The sequence below is a fragment of the Scyliorhinus canicula genome, chromosome 10 (genome assembly GCF_902713615.1).
Source record: "Scyliorhinus canicula chromosome 10, sScyCan1.1, whole genome shotgun sequence".
Classification (NCBI taxonomy): Eukaryota; Metazoa; Chordata; class Chondrichthyes; order Carcharhiniformes; family Scyliorhinidae; genus Scyliorhinus; species Scyliorhinus canicula.
In genome coordinates this window covers 139,731,533-139,750,703 of record NC_052155.1, presented here as the reverse complement: position 1 = coordinate 139,750,703, position 19,171 = coordinate 139,731,533, and the positions used below count along the sequence as shown (strand labels likewise).

General features: G+C 43.5%; 1 protein-coding gene across 1 annotated transcript in view; it reads left to right on the top strand.

The window, feature by feature from the left end:
• taf2 (TAF2 RNA polymerase II, TATA box binding protein (TBP)-associated factor) overlaps window positions 1–19,171 on the top strand; it is a gene marked incomplete at its 5' end in the record, with an annotated part of 199,598 nt that overhangs the window by 101,073 nt on the left and 79,354 nt on the right. Inside the window, 2 exon segments of the mRNA XM_038808478.1 lie at window positions 7,737–7,876; window positions 17,946–18,015. Of these exon segments, the coding sequence (XP_038664406.1) occupies window positions 7,737–7,876; window positions 17,946–18,015 (210 nt within the window).

The following is a 19,171-nucleotide window of genomic DNA, read 5'->3' as shown; positions in this document are numbered from 1 at the left end:
CCCCCATATCCTTTGATCCCTTTAGCTCCTAGAGCGACATCTAACCCCTTCTTGAAAAAATACAATGTTCTGACCTCAACCGTTTTCTGTGGTAACGAATTCCACAGGCTCACCACTCTCTGGGCGAAGAAATTTCTCATCACCTTAGTCCTAAATGGAATACTCTGTATCCTCAGACTGTGATCCCTGGTACTGGACATCCCCACCATCGTGGACATCTTTCTTGCATCTACCCTGTCTAGTCCTGTTAGAGTTGTATAGGTTTCTATGAGATCCCCCTTTATTCTTCTAAACGCCAGTGAATATAATCCTTTTTAAAAAAAATTTTGAGTTCCCATTCTTTTTTTCGAATTAAAGGGCAATTTAATATGGTCAATTCACCTACCAGACACATCTTTGGATTGTGGGGGGTGACACCCACGCAGACATGGGGAGAATGTGCAAACTCCACACGGACAGTGACCCAGGGCTGGGATCAGTGAATATAACCCTAACAGACTCGATCTCTCCTCGTACTTCAGTCCCACCATCCCAGAAATCAGTTTGGCAAACCTTCTCTGCACTCGCTCGAGAGGAAGACCATCTTGCTATAGAGGGAGTGGCGTGGTATTGTCACTGGACTGGTGATCCAGAGATCTCGGGTAATACTCTGGAGACATGGGTTTGAATCCAGCCATAGCAGATGATGGAATTTGAATCCACTAAATATCTGGAATTAAAAGTCCCTTGCCATAAAACCATTGTCGATTGTCGTAACAAGCCCAGCTTGTTCACAAAATGTCCCTAAGGGAAGGAAATCTGCAGTCCTCGCATTGTCTGGCCTACATGTGACTCAGCAATATGGTTGACTCTTGATTCCCTCTGGAGTGGCACATCAAACCGCTACAAAGTCAATAAAAAGGAAAGAAACCAAACGGACCACCCAGCATCGACGCACTGGAAACGTCAAAGGGGAGCACGGTAGCACAGTGGTTAGCACAGTTGCTTCACAGCTCCAGGGTCCCAGGTTCGATTCCCGACTTGGGCCACTGTCTGTGCGGAGTCTGCACTTCTCCCAGTGTCACCCTCGTCCCTGTGGGTTTCCTCCGGGTGCTCCGGTTTCCTCCCACAGTCCAAAGATGTGCAGGTTAGGTGGATTGGCCATGATAAGTTGCCCATAGTGTCCAAAAAGGTTAAGTGGGGTTACTGGGTTACAGGGATAGGGTGGAAGTGTGGGCTTAGGTCGGGTGTTCTTTCCAAGGGCCGGTGCAGACTCGATGGGCAGAATGGCCTCCTTCAGCACTGTAAAAATTCTATTCTAAGCCCAGCCCTGTCAATCCTGCAAACATCTATTAACATCTGCCGGTTTGTGCCAAAATTGGGAGAGCTGTCTCACAGATTAGTCGCGCAACACCCTGACATAGTCATACTAACAGAAGCGTACCTTACAGATAACGTTCCACCAATATCACCATCCTTGTCCCACCGGCAGGACAGACCCAGAAGAGGTGGTGGCACACTGGTACACAGTCGGGAGAGAGTTGCGCTGGGAGTCCTCAACATCAGCTCCGGACCCCATGAGTTGTTTAGCTTCAGGTCAAACATGGGCAAGGAAATCTGCTGATGACCAAGTACAGCGCACCCTCAGATGCTGAATCAGTACTCCTCATGTTGAACACCGCTTGGAGGATGCACAGAATGTACTCTGGGGAGGTGACGTCAATGTCCAGTACCAAGAGTGGCTTGGTAGCATCAATACTGACTGAGCTGGCCAAGTCCTAAAGGACATAACTGCCCGACACATTCTCCATTCTATCATTACCACCAAGCCAGGACGTCAACTCTGGTTGAATGAAGAATTTAGGTGGGAACGCCAGAAGTACCATCAGGCAATCCAAAAAAATGAGATCTCAACCTGGTGAAGCTACAATACAGGGCTGCTTGCAGGCCAAGCAACATAAGCAGCAAAAGATAAACAGAGCTAAGTGATCTCACAGCCAACGGATCAGATCTAAGCTCTGCAGTCCTGCCACATCCATAGGTGAATGGTGGTGGACAATTAAACAACTCACTGGAAGAGGTGGCTCCACAAATATCCCCATTCTCAATGATGGAGGAGCCAAGCACATCTGTGCAAAAGACAAGGCTGAAGCATTTGCAATAATCTTCAGCCAGAAGTGTCAAGTGGATGATCTCGGAGGTCTCCAGCATCACAGATGCCAGTCTTCAGCCAATTTGATTCACCTCACGTGATACCAGAAACGCCTGAAGACATGCGATACTGCAACGGTCCTGACAATATTCTGGCACAATACTGAAAACTTGTGCTCTAGAACTTACCTCACTCCCAGCTGAGCTGTTTCAGTACAGCTGCAACACTGGCATCTAACGTGCAATTTGGAAAATTGCCCAGGTATGTCCTGTACACAAAGCAGGACAAATCCAACCCGGCCAATTACTGCTCTATCAGTCTACTCTAAATCATCAGTAAAGTGATGGAAGGGGTCATCGATAGTGCTATCAAACAGCGCTTACTTAGCAATAACCTATTCTCTGAGGTTCAGTTTGTGTTCCGCCAGGGTCAATTAGCTGCTGACCTCATTGCAGCCTCGATTCAAACATGGACTAAAGGGCTGAAAAGCAGAGGTGAGATGGGAGTGACTGCCCTTGACATGAAGGCAGCATGTAAAAAAGTTTTTAAAAATAGTCTTTATTGTCACAAGTAGGCTTACATTAATACTGAAATGAAGATACTGTGAAAATCTCCTAGTCGCCACATTCCGGCGCCTGTTCGGGTATACTGAGGGACAATTCAGAATGTCCAATTCACCGAACAGCACGTCTTTTCGGAGGAAACCCACGCAGACACAGGGAGAACGTATAAACTCCGCACAGGCAGTGACCCAAGCCAGAATCGAAACTGGGAATTTGGTGCTGTGAAGCAATAGTGCTAACCACTGTGCTACCATGCATACTGTGATCAGGTATGGAATCAAGGAGCCCTAATAAAATGAAGTCAATGGGAATAGAAACATAGAATCTGGGGGCAAACCTTCCACTGGTTGAAGCCATACCCAGCATAAAGGAAGAATGTTGTGGTGGCAACAGGTCAGTTCTCAATCCTGGGACATCACTGCAGGAGTTCCAACATAATGTCCGATGTGGGGGTGTTGGCTGATGATTGCATTATGTTCAACAGCATTTGCAACTCCTTAGACATTGAAGCAGTCCATGTGCCACACAAGTGCCAGGCAATGACCATCTGCAATAAGAGAGTGATATTTAATGGCATTATCATCACTGAATCTCCCACGATCAACATACTGGGGGTTACCATTGACCTGAGTGCAGTTCCAACAACACTCAAGAAACGAGGCACCTTCCAGGACAAAGCAGCCCGCTTGATTGGCACCCTTTCCACAAACATTAATTTCCTCCACCACCGACACACAGTAGCATCAGTGCGCACCATCTTCCAATCTGCACTACAGCAACTCGCCAAGGCTCCTCAGGATGCACCTTCCAAACCCACGTCCGCTACCATCTAGAAGTACAAGGACAGCAAATACATGGGAACAGCACTACTGACAAGTTTATCTTCAAGTCTTTCACCATCCTGACTTGGAAATATATCACCGTTCCTTCACTGTCACTGGACCAAAATCCTAGAACTCCCTCCCTAATAGCACAGTGGGTGTACCTACACCACATGGACTGCAGCGGTTCAAGAAGGCAGCTCACCAAAACCTTCTTGAGCAATTAGGGATGGGTAACAAATGCTGGCCTAGTCAGTGACCCCCACATCAAGTAAAATATTTATTTGAAAAAAAACGAGGCCATTTTCCATTTGATTCCCTTGTCTCTGCTCAACCCCTCTGTGTCCTTGTTTCTGCTCAACCCCTCTGTGTCCTTGTTTCTGCTCAACCCCTCTGTGTCCTTGTTTTGGCGCTTTCACTTTGAAACATAAATGTGATTGTGCAATCAAATGAACCACCACAAATCAAAGTAAAATGTGTATCTAAGAATAATTAAAGCTCAGTATTTTTAAAGCCGAAAAAATAGGAGCAAGAGTAGGCCATTCGGCCCTTCGAGGCTGTTCAGGCATAAAATATGATCATGGCTGATCCTCCATCATAAATGTCATATTCCTATGTTTTCTCCATACCCCTTGACACCATTAGCGTCTAGAAATCTATCTATTTCCTTCTTGGATACATTCAGAGTTGGCCTCCACAGTCTTCTGTGGTAGAGAATTCCACAGGCTCAGAACTCTGAGTAAAGATATTTCCAACTCAGTCTTAAATGGCCTATCCCGTATCTTGAGACGGTGTCCCTCTGTTCTGGAGCCCCTAGCCAGGGGAAACATCATCTCTGCATCTAGTCTGTCCAGCCCTGTCAGAATTGTATATGTTTCAATGAGAAACTCTCTCATTCTTCTAAACCCCAATGAATACAGTCCTAGTCGACCCAATCTGTCCTCATATGATAATCCTGCAATCCTGATAATTCCTGCCAGCAATCAGTCTGGTGAACCTTCGCTGCACTCCCTCTGTGACAAATATATCTTGAGTAAGGAGACCAAAACTGCACACAATACTCGGGTGCGGTCTCACCAAAGCCGTGTACATCTGCATCAAGACATCCTTGCTTCTGTACTCAAATTGTCTAGCAATGAAGGCCATTTGCCTTCTTAACCACTTGCTGCACTTGCATATTTGCTTTCAATGACTGGTGTGTAAGGACATCCAGATTTCTTTGTGCGTCAACATTTCATAATTTGTCACCATTAAATAATACACTGCTATTCTGGTTTTCCTACAAAAGTGAATAACTTTACTCTTATCTACATTATACTGCATCTGCCATCTATTTGCCCACTCACTCTACTTTCTGTATCACCTTAAAGCCTCTTGACATCCTCACCACTCCGCCCGAAGTAGCAATTGTTAACTTAAGCCAATTACAAAAGCTGAGGGGAGACTGGTACGGTTTATTGGGTAAATTGACAACAGGTATTGTGATAAATGGACAGTTGGAAACATTTTAAAAACGATTTGAAATATTTGATTAAGCTACATTTTATTGAAAAAACAAATTGATAAAGGATTCAGCCAGGTTTATCAGAGAGCTAAGGATGATGTTCGATTAAAAGAAGATGGATATGTTGTGAAAAATAACAATAAACCTGATATTCGGAGAGTTTTAGAAACATCAGCAACAGGCACCCAAAAAGGTTAGAAAAAGGAAGTAGGATGTGAGAAAATTAGTCGGGAATGTAAAAACAAATTATAGGAACTTTTAAAATTATGTGGAAAAGAGAACGTATTAAATTATTAACCCTTCAAGGTCGAGGCAGAAGAAGTCATCATTGGGAATCAGGAAATGGCTGACATGCTACGCAATTATTTTGTGTCTGTCAGAGTAGGAGACACAAATTGCATCCAAGAAATAAACTGATCAATGGATTAATTAGACTGAGGGGCGTTAAATACAATCAGCAGAGAAAAAATATTCAGGAAACCTAAGCCAATAAAAGCCATTAAATACCCTGGGCCTGATGATCTACACTCCAGGGTTCTGAAAGAGGTAACTGCAGAGAACGTGGATGGATTGATTCTGACTTTCCAAAATTCACAGGGTTCTAGAGCTGTCCCAGGGGATTGGAGGTTAGCAATTGTAACATCGCTACTCAAGAAAAGGTGGGAAGTGAAAACTGAACAACTGGCCAGGTAGCCTGACATCAGTTATTGGGAAAGTGCGCAAATAGAACATAGAACATTACAGCGCAGTACAGGCCCTTCAGCCCTCGATGTTTTGCCGACCTGTGAAACCACTCTAATCTGTTGTGAAGGAATGCACTTGCACTTAGAAAACAATACATGATCAGACTGAGCCAACATGGTTTTACAAAAGGAAAATTGTGTTTGACAAATGTATTATAGTGTTTTGGGGATGTAACGGGTTGGGTAGATAAAGGGGAGAATCACAAAAAGCATTCAACAAGGTGCCATGCAGAATTGATGTACAAGCTAAAGGCTGATGGAGTTGGGCATAGAGAGGATTGTTTAACAGACAGGAAGCAGAGAGCAGGGATACATGGGATTTTCAGGTTAGAAGGCTGTAACCAGTGGAATTCAGTAAGGATCAGTGCTGGGATCTCAGCTATTTACAATTTACGTTAATGCCTTGGATTTGATGTTCGAAAGCAATCAGCCCAAAATTGGCTGATGAAGTAGGGTGATCATGGCTCGGCACAACATTGAGGGCCGAAGGGCCTGTTCTGTGCTGTACTGTTCTATGTTCTATGTTCTATGATACGAAGGGAAAGGTGGGAAAGTAATCTAATGACACGGAAAAGGGATGCAAGAAGATATAAACAGGTTATGTGAGTGGGCAGCAAAGTGGCAGATGGAGTATAATGCGGGGAAGTGTGAGGTTACTCATTATGCTAATAAGAATAGGAAACAGAAGAAAATCTTAGAAAGCATGAAACTTTTAAATGTTGGTGTTCAGAGAGACTTTAATTCATTTGTACAAAGACACCGTTTGTCTTCAGGTACAGAAAACAATTGAGAAAGCAAAGGTTTGCTACAATTTGGTGAGACCACACCTGCAGTACTATGCGCAATTTTAAACTCCATATTTACGTTAGGATGCACTTACCTAGGTGGTATTGCAAAGTTTCATTATATTGGTTCCTGGGTTGAAAAGGTGGTCCAAAATAAGAGAGCGAATAAATTGGTCCTGCACTAACTGGAATTTAAAATAATGAGGTGATCTCATCATAAAAAGCAAGATTCTGAAGGAGCTTGAGAAGGTAGGCATTGAGGTTGTTTCCCCTGCTTGGGGTATCTATATTTGGTGGCACAGTCTTTGATTATTTAGGACTCAGATGAATGTTCTTCACAAAAAAGGGTTGTGAATCTTTGACATTCTCTACCTCAGAAGGATTTGGGTGCTCCGCTGTTGGGTATATTCAAAGCTGAACTGGACAGATTTTTTATCTCTGAATCGCAGGTGGGAAAGTGGCATTGAGGTGGAAGATCAGCCGTGACCAAGTTGAATGGCAGAGCAGAGCTGAAGGGCTATATTGTCTATTCCAGCTCCTCTATTTTGGGCACATTTTCTACGTTAAAGTATTATGCAAATGCACTTATTGTTGCTGTTCAAAGCTAATTCACAAACTGAAGTTGTCTGGAAAGAAGTGCTGTGGTGAAACTGTATTTGTGTGATGACAAGATTATCCTGAATAAATAAAAGCAAATTTCAGATGAAATGTGATGTGGAACTGAAAGCATTAAGAACAAAATGTGAATAAAAACGAGATGGTAATGATTGGCCTGTTGACTCCTTCATAATATATTGGAAGGAATGATGGTTTCCATTGACCTACATTGTGCTACCTGTCATTCACTTTTAGTGCTGCCTCTCTTAATTCTCGGAATGCATATCACTGAATTTTGAAATCTACATTTTGACTTGCCAGCAAAAAAAACTCTTGCCGTTGCTAACTATTTCTCACCATCTGTGAGGATGGTTTAATGTCGCCAATTGCCAGAAGACATATTTTAAGCAATGTAAGGCAGACCGTCATAGTCCCTCCCTCCCCCTGAGATGAAAAGTTTTGTTTTTCCATGACTGGGGGAAAAACGACTTGCCTGACTCCAGATATGCAATAAGAGGTTTTAATTCAGTCCAATGTTGTATAGAGGTTTCAAGTTTTTTAAAAAGCACAATTTCTTTTGTTTAATTTGCAGCTGCCTGAAAGCTATTCGAGTGCTACAGAAGAATGGTCATATCCCCAGTGATCCTTCACTCTTCAAATCATATGCAGAATATGGACACTTTGTTGATGTTCGCATTGCAGCTTTGGAAGCAGTTGTGGATTATACGCAAGGTTTGCTCTTGATGTTTAAATACATAGAAATTCAACTATGGTGCCATGTTCTACCTCTTTTCCCTACCACAAAATATTATAAACATTTAACAAATTCTAAACTTTTCCACTGTTTTCAGTTGTCCCACGTGATTTTATCAGCTAATCAAATTATTTAACTTTTCTTCTCATGCAAATAAAATTCTCAAATTATGATTGTACTATTATAAATTACATTAACACTTTATACACATGGCACAAATACATATTCTACCTCAACTGTTATAAAGGATATCCGTAAAACATTAATCTTGTGGATCAATATGGTAAACTTTGGGCAACACGGTGGCACAGTGGTTAGCATTGCTGCCTACGGCGCTGAGGACCCGGGTTCGAATCCCGGCCCTGGGTCACTGTCCGTGTGGAGTTTGCACATTCTTCCCGTGTCTGCGTGGGTTTCACCCCCACAACCCAAAGATGTGCAGGGTAGGTGGATTGGCCATGTTAAATTGCCCCTTAATTTGAAAAAAATAATTGGGGACTCTAAATTTATAATAAAAACCTTCTGGTTAATATTTTTCTTGTTAGAATACCTTTTATTTCTACAATCCAGTGTATCCTCCAACTCAACGAGATCAATGCTAAATCTGATTTACATACTCGATGCAAGTATTGTATGTCTGTCGCGAAGGATGTGAAAACAGGGCACCTGGAAAATATTAATGGGAGTAGACAAAGTCAACATGGATTTATGAAAGAGAAATCATTTTTGACAAACTTCTGAGGACCTAACTGGTAGAATAGATCTGTGTCTTTTCGACTTTTTCTTGGGACCTTTGGTCGACCTTCGCGACACACTTCACATTCTCTTAACTTTAATGCGAAAGGAAGCCTACTTGGACCTCATGATCTCACTCCAATCAGGTTCCCAGGAGGAGAGGGCAATACACATATCAGGTGCAGAACTCAGCCAGCTCATTTATGCCGCTTTCATCTTTGTGAAAATGGAAAATCCAATCTCGCACATGTAGGTCGTCGTGAAGGGCAACAGCAACAAAATGCTTGTTTTACTCAGATTGGATACTCCTGGAAGATGCTACTCCAGAATGCTTGACAGCCTTATGAACTTTTATATTTTCAATGTGCTGTCCCAGATCAGATACAGCGGCTTAGTATTTTCATTTGGAGTCAGCTGTAAATTAATAGCTGACTCTGGGCTCTCACCTCAAAAGGAATTTTTCATCCACCACTTCGCTTTCAAAATCTGATACTTCTCTCATTTGTCAGCACATGCCTGTATATAACACTCATGGGCTTTGCATCCTTAATTGCATTGGCACAATTGATAAAACCATAAGTCAATAAATCATCTGTATTTGCTTTATTGTAGGCTATTAACCAGAGTCTCTGCTGCTTTGTACAGAGCTAACACCAGCACTGTCTGTCCAGCCATGGACTCTCCTATGCAGCTCTCTCCAGCAGATTCAGATGTGAGATCCTGGCCAGTAGGTAATCTGCTATTTGTGTCTCTGGTTGTCTCTTTCTTATAACAAAATGGTTCATCTTCACAGCCCTCTTGTCTTGCTTGCCAGAAAATGGAAGAAGCTGTCCTCCATGATTTGGCACCAAAGCACATACATACGGGGCTCTTGCTCAATGCTGCTGCTTATGGTCAGAAGACTGCACCCAGCCTAATTTTGTTCTCATTTAAAAGGTGGTAGCAGCTGCCATTCTCAATTTAAATGCTGGTGGAGACTGTTGGGCGCTTTTCCCATGATCAGGACCACTACAGGAATGCTGTGACCCTCCTTACACCCACCTGTGGGTCACGACCTGCACTTTGAAAAACCGTGGAGTAGATAAGAGACAACCAGTGGATGTGGTGTATTTGAATATTCAGGAAGCTTTTGATTAAGTCCCACAGAAGATGTTGATGTGAAAAATTGAAGTGTGTGGGATTGAAGGTAATATACTGGCATGGATTGAGAATTGGTTAGCGGACAGGATATGGGACAAAGAAATGGGTATTTTCAGCTTGTACGGTAATGAATAGGATACCATGTGCTGCTAACTAGCACAGATATCCATATTTAAAACATAGAACTGTACAGCACAGTACAGGCCCTTCAGCCCATGATGTTGTGCCGACCATTTATCCGAATCTAAGATCAACATAATCCACACCACTTCAATTTACTGCTGTCCATGTGTCTGACTAAGAGTCGCTTAAATGTCCCTAATGACTCTGACTCCACCACCTCTGCTGGCAGTACATTCCACGCACCCACATTTCATATGGAAAATCTCCTTGAATACGGAAGTACGATTTCCTGCGTTTAAATACACAATCCACTGCATCCAACCTGACACCGCACTGAAGGAGCGTATTAAAGCGTGGATTTTTTTGGGGGGAGGGAAGAAAATAAACCTTGGCAGCTCCCTGTAAAGGGCTGTCTGGCTTAGTTCAAGCCTGTTAGTCTCTTGTAATGACGCCGTAGTTAAGTTGGAAGAGAAGCCCATGGAAATGTTGAGTAAGTAACGATCATGACTTTGTTGTCTGGTGCTAAATCTAGAAAAAAGACTTTTAAGAAAGACTACACATCAAGATGGTCCTTTATTGTACAATCGAGAAAGGATAAATACACTGAGCAATGTAACGTCTACTCAACAGACTTCAGCATCGCTCACGGAGGAACAAATGACATAGAGGCTATTGTACAAGTTTCTGAAAGCACCTGCAACATCAAACCTTTCATACAACAGAAAGACGACTCGGTTATAAGAGCAGAAACTTTGATGACACATTTCCTGAGCGAGCATAATGTTGTGTTTTTTGCTGCAAATCATTTGGCTGATCTTGTGAAAGTGATGTTTCTGGACAGCTTGATTTCTTCTAAGTTTGCTTCACACCTGACCATGACAACAGCAATTGCCAAGACTCTAGGCCAAGAGACGAAAGGTGACATCCTTGGGAAAATCAGACACATCCCGTTCACTATCTCAACCGATGGGAGTACTGACCATGATGCGGAGGAACAATTGTATACTATCATTGTTTGGTTCTTTGACGCAGATGTGAACAGGGTGATCAGTGTGCTACTTGAAATAGCGACAGTGAAATGTCAACACGTCAACGATGAAGATGAACATTTTGCCAAGGTCATCTCCACATCCCCACTACTTGTCTTCAAACAACCACGCAACCTCAAACAAGCCATTGTTTGCAGCAAACTACCCAGCCTTCAGAACAGCGACCAGAACACCACACAACCATGCCATGGCAATTTCTGCAAGACGTGCCAGATCATCGACATGGGTACCACCATCACACATGAGAACACCACCCACCAGGTACATGGTACATACCCGTGCGACTCTGCTAATGTTGTCTACCTCATACGCTGCAGGAAAGGATGTCCCGAAGCGTGGTACATTGGCGAGACCATGCAGACGCTGCGACAACGGGTGAACGGACATCGCGCGATAATCGGCAGGTAGGAATGTTCCCTTCCAGTCGGGGAATGCTTCAGCAGTCAAGGGCATTCAGCCACTGATCTTCGGGTAGCGTTCTCCAAGGCAGCCTTCAGGACGCACGACAACGCAGAATCGCCGAGCAGAAACTTACAGCCAAGTTCCGCACACATGAGTACGGCCTCAACCGGGACTTTGGATTCATGTCGCATCACATTCACCCCCCACCATCTGGCCTGTGCTTGCGAAATTCTACAAACTGTCCTGGTTTGAGACAATTCACACCTCTTTAACCTGGGATTACCCCTCTCTTTGGACCTGTAGACTTAATTACCTGCAAATGCTCGCATTCTAGGTATCGTCTTGCATCTTTGACTTTGTCTGTATATATGTTTCTGGAACCTACCTCTTCATTCACCTGAGGAAGGAGCAGTGCTCCGAAAGCTAGTGATTTGAAACAGACCTATTGGACTTTAACCTGGTGTTGAAAGGCTTCTTACTGTTCTTGTGCATGGTAGCAAGACTGGCAACAGTAAGAAAGATGGAAACAACAGCTGTTCAAGTGCTGGAAGCGAGAAGTCTCCCACAGCTAGCAATCCTGTTGGTAATACAACAGTAGAGCCATCTCGAGGCAAAGCTGCCAGGAATTATGCAAAGTTTTGTGACAGAAACCAGCTGTATTGTATCTTTCTTCAATTTACACTTCTTGTGTTCAACAGGCTAAATCTAGAGCTCTGAAATGAAGCTCCCAAGATCCAGATTCTACATCAGAGGTTGCTTGACTTTTTTCAGGACTTGTTGCTTTGCTTTGTGAAACCTGCTGCAATTGTCAGTGTTCCATTGCCTGCCAGCTACAAGGACAAATGCAATCAGAAGTCTGATGAAGGCCTTGTTGGTGAACAAGCCAGGCAGTTATTGAGAGGGTTATTGAGAGAAGTAGATTATTAATTATTAATTAGTTATTGGGAGGTAGTCACACCTCAGGTAAAAGAAGAAGGTAGATGGGTTACCGTCAGGGGAGGGAGAGGGAACCGGCAGGCAGTGCAGGGATCCCCTGTGGTCGTTCCCCTCAATAACAAGTATACCGTTTTGGATACTGTTGCGGGGGACGACTTACCAGGGGTAAGCAATGGGGCACAGTTCACTGGCACAGAGCCTGTCCCTGTTGCTCAGAAGGGAAGGGAGAAGAGGAACAGAGCACTTGTCATTGGGGACTCCATAGTTAGAGGAACAGACAGGAGGTTCTGTGGGAACGAAAGAGACTCACGGTTGGTGTGTTGCCTCCCAGGTGCCAGGGTTCATGATGTCTCTGATCGTGTTTTTGGGATCCTTAAGGGGGAGGGGGAGCAGCCCCAAGTCGTGGTCCACATAGGTACCAACAACATAGATAGGAAGAGAGATGGGGATTTGAGACAGAAATGCAGGGAGCATGGGTGGAAGCCGAGAGCTAGAACAAACAGAGTTGTTATCTCTGGGTTGTTACCCGTGCCACGTGCTAGCGAAGTGAGAAATAAGGAGAGAGAGGAGTTGAACACGTGGCTACAGGGATGGTGCAGGAGGGAGGGTTTTGGTTTCCTGGATAATTGGGGCTCATTCTGGGGTAGGTGGGACCTCTACAAACAGGATGGTCTTCACCTGAACCAGAGGGGTACCAATATCCTGGGGGGGGGGGGAGATTTGCTAGTGCTCTTCGGGGGGGGGGGGGTTTAAACTAATTCAGCAGGGGGATGGGAACCTAAATTGTAGTCCCAGTGTACAGGATGTTGAGATTAGTGAGGTCAGGGATAGGGTTAAAAGTTAGAAAGAGGGCACCGGCAAGCAAGACGCTGGTTTGAAGTGTGCCTACTTCAACACCAGGAGCATCCGGAATAAGGTGGGTGAGCTTGCAGCATGGGTTGGTACCTGGGATCTCGATTTTGTGGCGATTTCGGAGACATGGGTAGAGCAGGGACAGGAATGGTTGTTGCAGGTTCCAGGATTTAGATGTTTCTGTAAGAACAGAGAAGATGGTAAGGGGGGGGGGGGTGGCATTGTTAATCAAGGAAAGTATCAAGGAACAGGAGATGAGAGGTCACCCTGTTGGGAGTTGTCTATAGGCCTCCGAATAGTTCCAGAGATGTAGAGGAAAGGTTGCAAAGATGATTCTCGACAGGAGCGAGAGTAACAGGGTAGTTGTTATGGGGGACTTTAACTTTCCAAATATTGACTGGAAATACTATAGTTCGAGTACTATAGATGGGTCAGTTTTTGTGCAGTGTGTGCAGGAGGGTTTTCTGACACAGTATGTAGACAGGCCAACAAGGGGCGATGCCACATTGGATTTGGTACTGGGTAATGAACCCGGCCAGGTGTTAGATTTGGATGTAGGTGAGTACTTTGGTGATAGTGATCACAATTCGGTTATGTTTACTTTAGCAATGGGCAGGGATAGGTATATACCGCAAGGCAAGAATTATAGCTGGGGGAAAGGCAATTATGATGCTATTTTGCAAGATTTAGGATGTATAGGATGGGGAAGGAAACTGCAGGGGATGGGTACAATCGAAATGTGGAGCTTTTTCAAGGAACAGCTACTGCGTGTCCTTGATAAGCATGTACCTGTCAGGCAGGGAGGAAGTTGTCGAGCAAGGGAACCATGGTTTACTAAGGAAGTTGAAGCACTTGTCAAGAGGAAGAAGAAGGCTTATGTTAGGATGAGACATGAAGGCTCAGTTAGGGCACTTGAGAGTTACAAGTTAGCCAGGAAGGACCTAAAGGGAGAGTTAAGAAGAGCGAGGAGAGGACACGAAAAGTCATTGGCGGATAGGATCAAGGAAAACCCTAAGGCTTTCTATAGGTATATCAGGAACAAAAGAATGACTAGAGTAAGATTAGGGCCAATCAAGGATAGTAGTGGAAAGTTGTGTGTGGAATCAGAGGAGATAGGGGAAGCGTTAAATGGATATTTTTCGTCAGTGTTTACACTGGAGAAAGACAAGGTTGTTTAGGAGAATACTCAGGTACAGTCGACCAGGCTAGATGGGATTGAGGTTCACAAGGAGGAGGTGTTAGCAATTTTGGAAAGTGTAAAAATAGATAAGTCCCCTGGGCCAGATGGGATTTATCCTAGGATTCTCTGGGAAGCCAGGGAGGAGATTGCAGAGCCTTTGTCCTTGATCTTTATGTCGTCTTTGTCGACAGGAATAGTGCCGGAAGACTGGAGGATAGCAAATGTGTCCCCTTGTTCAAGAAGGGGAGTAGAGACAACCCTTGTAATTATAGACCTGTGAGCCTTACTTCGGTTGTGGGTAAAATGTTGGAAAAGGTTGTAAGAGATAGGGTTTATAATCATCTTGAAAAGAACAAGTTGATTAGCGATAGTCAGCACGGTTTTGTGAAGGGTAGGTCATGCCTCACAAACCTTATTGAGTTTTTTGAGAAGGTGACCAAACAGGTGGATGGGGGGAAAGCAGTTGATGTGGTGTATATGGATTTCAGTAAGGCGTTTGATAAGGTTCCCCACGGTAGGCTATTGCAGAAAATACAGAATTATGGGATTGAAGGTAATTTAGCGGTTTGGATCAGTAATTGGCTAGCTGAAAGAAGACAGAGGGTGGTGGTTGATGGCAAATGTTCATCCTGGAGTTCAGTTACTAGTGGTGTACCGCAAGGATCTGTTTTGGGGCCACTGCTGTTTGTCATTTTTATAAATGACCTGGAAGAGGGTGTAGAAGGATGGGTTAGTAAATTTGCAGATGACACGAAGGTCGGTGGAGTTGTGGATAGTGCTGAAGGATGTTATAGGATACAGAGGGACATAGATGAGCTGCAGAGCTGGGCTGAGAGGTGGCAGATGGAGTTTAATGCGGAAAAGTGTGAGGTGGTTCACTTTGGAAGGAGTAATAGGAATGCAGTGTACTGTGCTAATGGCAAGATTCTTGGTAGTGTAGATGAACAGAGAGATCTTGGCATCCAGGTACATAAATCCCTGAAAGTTGCCACCCAGGTTAATAGGGCTGTTAAGAAGGCATATGGTGTGCTAGCCTTTATCAGTAGAGGGATTGAGTTTCGGAGCCACAAGGTCATGCTGCAGCTGTACAAAACTCTGGTGCGGCCACACCTGGAGTACTGCGTGCAGTTCTGGTCACCACATTATAGGAAGGATGTGGAAGCTTTGGAATGGGTTCAGAGGAGATTTACTAGGATGTTGCCTGGTATGGAGGGAAGGTCTTACAAGGAAAGGCTCAGGGACTTGAGGTTGTTTTTGTTAGAGAGGAGAAGGCTGAGAGGTGACTTAATAGAGACATATAAGATAGTCAGAGGGTTAGATAGGGTGGACAGTGAGAGTCTTTTTCCTCGGATGGTGATGACCAACACGAGGGGACATAGCTTTAAATTGAGGGGTGGTAGATATAGGACAGATGTCAGAGGCAGTTTCTTTACTCGGAGAGTAGTAGGGGTGTGGAACGCCCTGCCTGCAACAGTAGTAGACTCGCCAACTTTAAGGGCATTTAAGTGGTCACTGGACAGACATATGGATGAAAATGGAATAGTGTCGGTCAGATAGGCTTCAGATGCTTTCACAGGTCGGCGCAACACCGAGGGCCGAAGGGCCCGTACTGCGCTGTAATGTTCTATGTTTCTCAAGACAGGCCATCTCACCTCGCAAGATAGGAGTAATGTCTACTCATCAGTACGAAAGTCCTATGTTCCAGTGTGTAAATATGTCACCACCAAATTTCCCCTTAAGGATGAATTGCTGCTTCATGCATGAGTGGCAAATCCAAGGGGGAGGATGGATGGAAACTTTGCATCAGTTTATTACTTTGCAAAGCGATTCTATATCATGGAAGATGTTCTGGATTATTTAGAAGTGGAATTAGCTCAATTTCAGCTTGACTCATTGGAAGGTATTGCATTAGACAGATGATCAGATGAAGTTTGGGTGGATATCTCCCAGCTGAGGGGAAAATCAGCTGGTGAGCTGAAGTATTGTCATCTTCCAAAAATCATGCTGGCAGTCTGGTCAATCACACATTGTAACGTTGAAGATGAATGAATCTTCAGTCTGGTCAGGGAGAACTCCACTGAGTTTCGGCCCAGTTTAGGAACTGGGACACTTTCTGACTTCTTAACCCAGAAAGTCTAAGCTCAAGCCAAAGGACAGTGCTGTCATCAAATGCAATTCAATGCAAAACTGCTTGATAAGTATAAAAGAGCTACATATACATCCCTAAGTAAGCCCGAGGTAAATTCTGAAATTAAGACGAAAGCAGGTAATTGTAAAACTGTCTGACAAATGCAAAAGAACTGCATTAGTAAGGTTGAATTGAGATCTGATCGTGGTGTAAGGACTATTTTGAACTTCACGTAAAAAGGTGAATGTTTTGTTCACATTTTTCATTCTTCGATTTACTGAATGTTTGAAACTTAATTTGAAAACACCCACTCATGATGATGTACATGTATCTAAAAGCGTTGGATTTTCATTTTGCATTTGTGTTTTAGATTTGTGTACTGTACTTCAGATTGGTGGGCATTTTTTCTTTGAAATGAAAATACTGATTTTACTGTCAAAATACTGATTTGTGATACCTAGAATACTGATTTCTGTTGGGAAAGGTTGGAAGCTCTGGATATCAAAGTACTTGGGTCCCGGCTATTCACCGTCTATATCAATGATTTGGATGAGGGAATCAGATGTAATATTTACAAGTTTGCTGATGACACAACACTCCGTGTAATTGCAAGTGGTGGGGAGGAAGTAAAGAGGCTTTAAGATCCTCCTTTAAACCTAGCTTTTTGGCACTGCTTTTGGCATCTGCCCTAATATCTCCCATATGGCTGATGTTAATTTTTCTTTGGTGATACTCCATGACGCACCTTATAATCTGTTACTGCATTAAATATGCCCTTTAAATGCAAGCTGTTTTTTGTTCACCTTTCTGTTTACTGCCACTATTACCTGTGGAGCTGTGTCATGATGTAGGAACCAGTCAGATGGTTCCATTTGCTGTGTTGAAATAACTATGGGTACAACTGATTTGAGCAAATTACTGAAATATTTATCGAATTAATCCTGTGAGAGATGTCTGAGTTCCTTCAATTTGAAAGGCTTGTATGGAGGAAATTTGTTTGTCATTTGCACCAGAAGGAAAGCATTTCAGGAAAATGGCAGGAGAACAAAGGCAACCTTCATGAATCTCGGTGACCTATTTAAAATCTCACAAGTTGGCAATAAGCTCAAGGAGCACAGGAATTTACTTTCAGCAATCAAGTAAAATGACCTTTATAAAAAAAAAAAGCTGTTTTCATGCAGTTGCGATTTCATGGTAGTTTAAACTGCTTCCGGATAAATATGTAAAACGTTCAGCAAAACCTGTAGCAATATGAAAGAGAACAAGTACCTTAATTACAAGCTGAGACATGATGAGAAGTGGAAGTTTTATATAAGTAGGGATTTTTCTTGAATGCAGTTTCTTTTAAACTTACATTTTGTCTTGGTGAACTCTGCAAAATCTTTTACAGACCTTTAAAACAGTGGATGTTAAATGTTTACTCTTGTCTGAGTTTCATTAATTGTGAATGTTTTGAATTGTTTTATCCCTCATTTTATTTCTGAACCTACTTCTCCCTTCAGTGGACAGGAGCACTGATGAATTGCAGTGGCTGCTGGATCTTGTTCAGAATGATGATGTGCCCTACATAAGGTGAGTCTTATCAAACCAATCCTAGGTAAGTCACCTCTATGGTCTTCATGGACATACATGTTTTCTTAATAAATTCAGTATCTTAATAAAATGCCCCTTTCCTTTGTGGCTGGAAGTAGTCAACAAAATATTGAAATATTAACAATATTTGAGAAAAAAAGCTATCCCATAAAATATAGCTATTTACATAGATACTTAGAAGATAGGAGCAGGAGGAGACCTTTTGGCCCTTCAAGCCTGCTTTGCCATTCATCACGATCATGGCTGATCATCCAACTCAATAGCCTAATCCTGCTTTCTCCCCATAGCCGTTGATACCATTCTCCCCAAGTGCAAAACCTAGCCGCCTCGTGAATATATTCAATGTTTTAGCATCAACTATTTCCTGTGGTAATGAATTCCACAGGCTCACCACTCTTTGGGTGAAAAAATGTCTCCTTATACCTGGCCGAAATGGTTTACCCTGAATCCTCAGACTGTGACCGCTGGTTCTGGACACACCCATCATTGGTAGATACATCTTCCCTGCATCTATCCTGAATAGTCCTGTTAAAATGTTATAAGTCTCTATGAGATTCCCCCCTCATTCTTCTGAACTCCAGCAAGAACAATCCCAACCGAGTCAATCTTCTCCTCGTATGACAGTCCCGCCATCCCTGGAATCAGTCTGGTAAACCTTTGCTGCACTCCCTTGAGAGCAAGAACATCCTTCCTCAGAGAAGGAGACCAAAACTGTACACAATACTCCAGATGTGGCCTCACCAAGGCCCTGTATAATTGCAGCAACACATTCCTGCTTCTATATTCGAAACTTCTCGCAATGAAGGCCAACGTACCATTAGCCTTCTTTACCGCCTGCTGCAACTGCATGCTTACCTTCAGCGACTGGTGCACAAGGGCACCCAGGTCCCGCTGCACACCCCTCTCCCAATTTACAACCATTCAGGTAGTAATCTGCCTTCCTGTTTTTGCTTCCAAAGTGAATAACCTCACACTTAGCCAAATTACACTGCATCTGCCATTGATTTGCCCACTCGGCCAACCTGTGCAGATCATTCTGTAGGATACCTGCGTCCTCGTCACAATTCACCCTCCCACCTAACTTGGTATCATCTGCAAACTTTGAGATGTTACATTTTGTTCCTTCATCCAAATC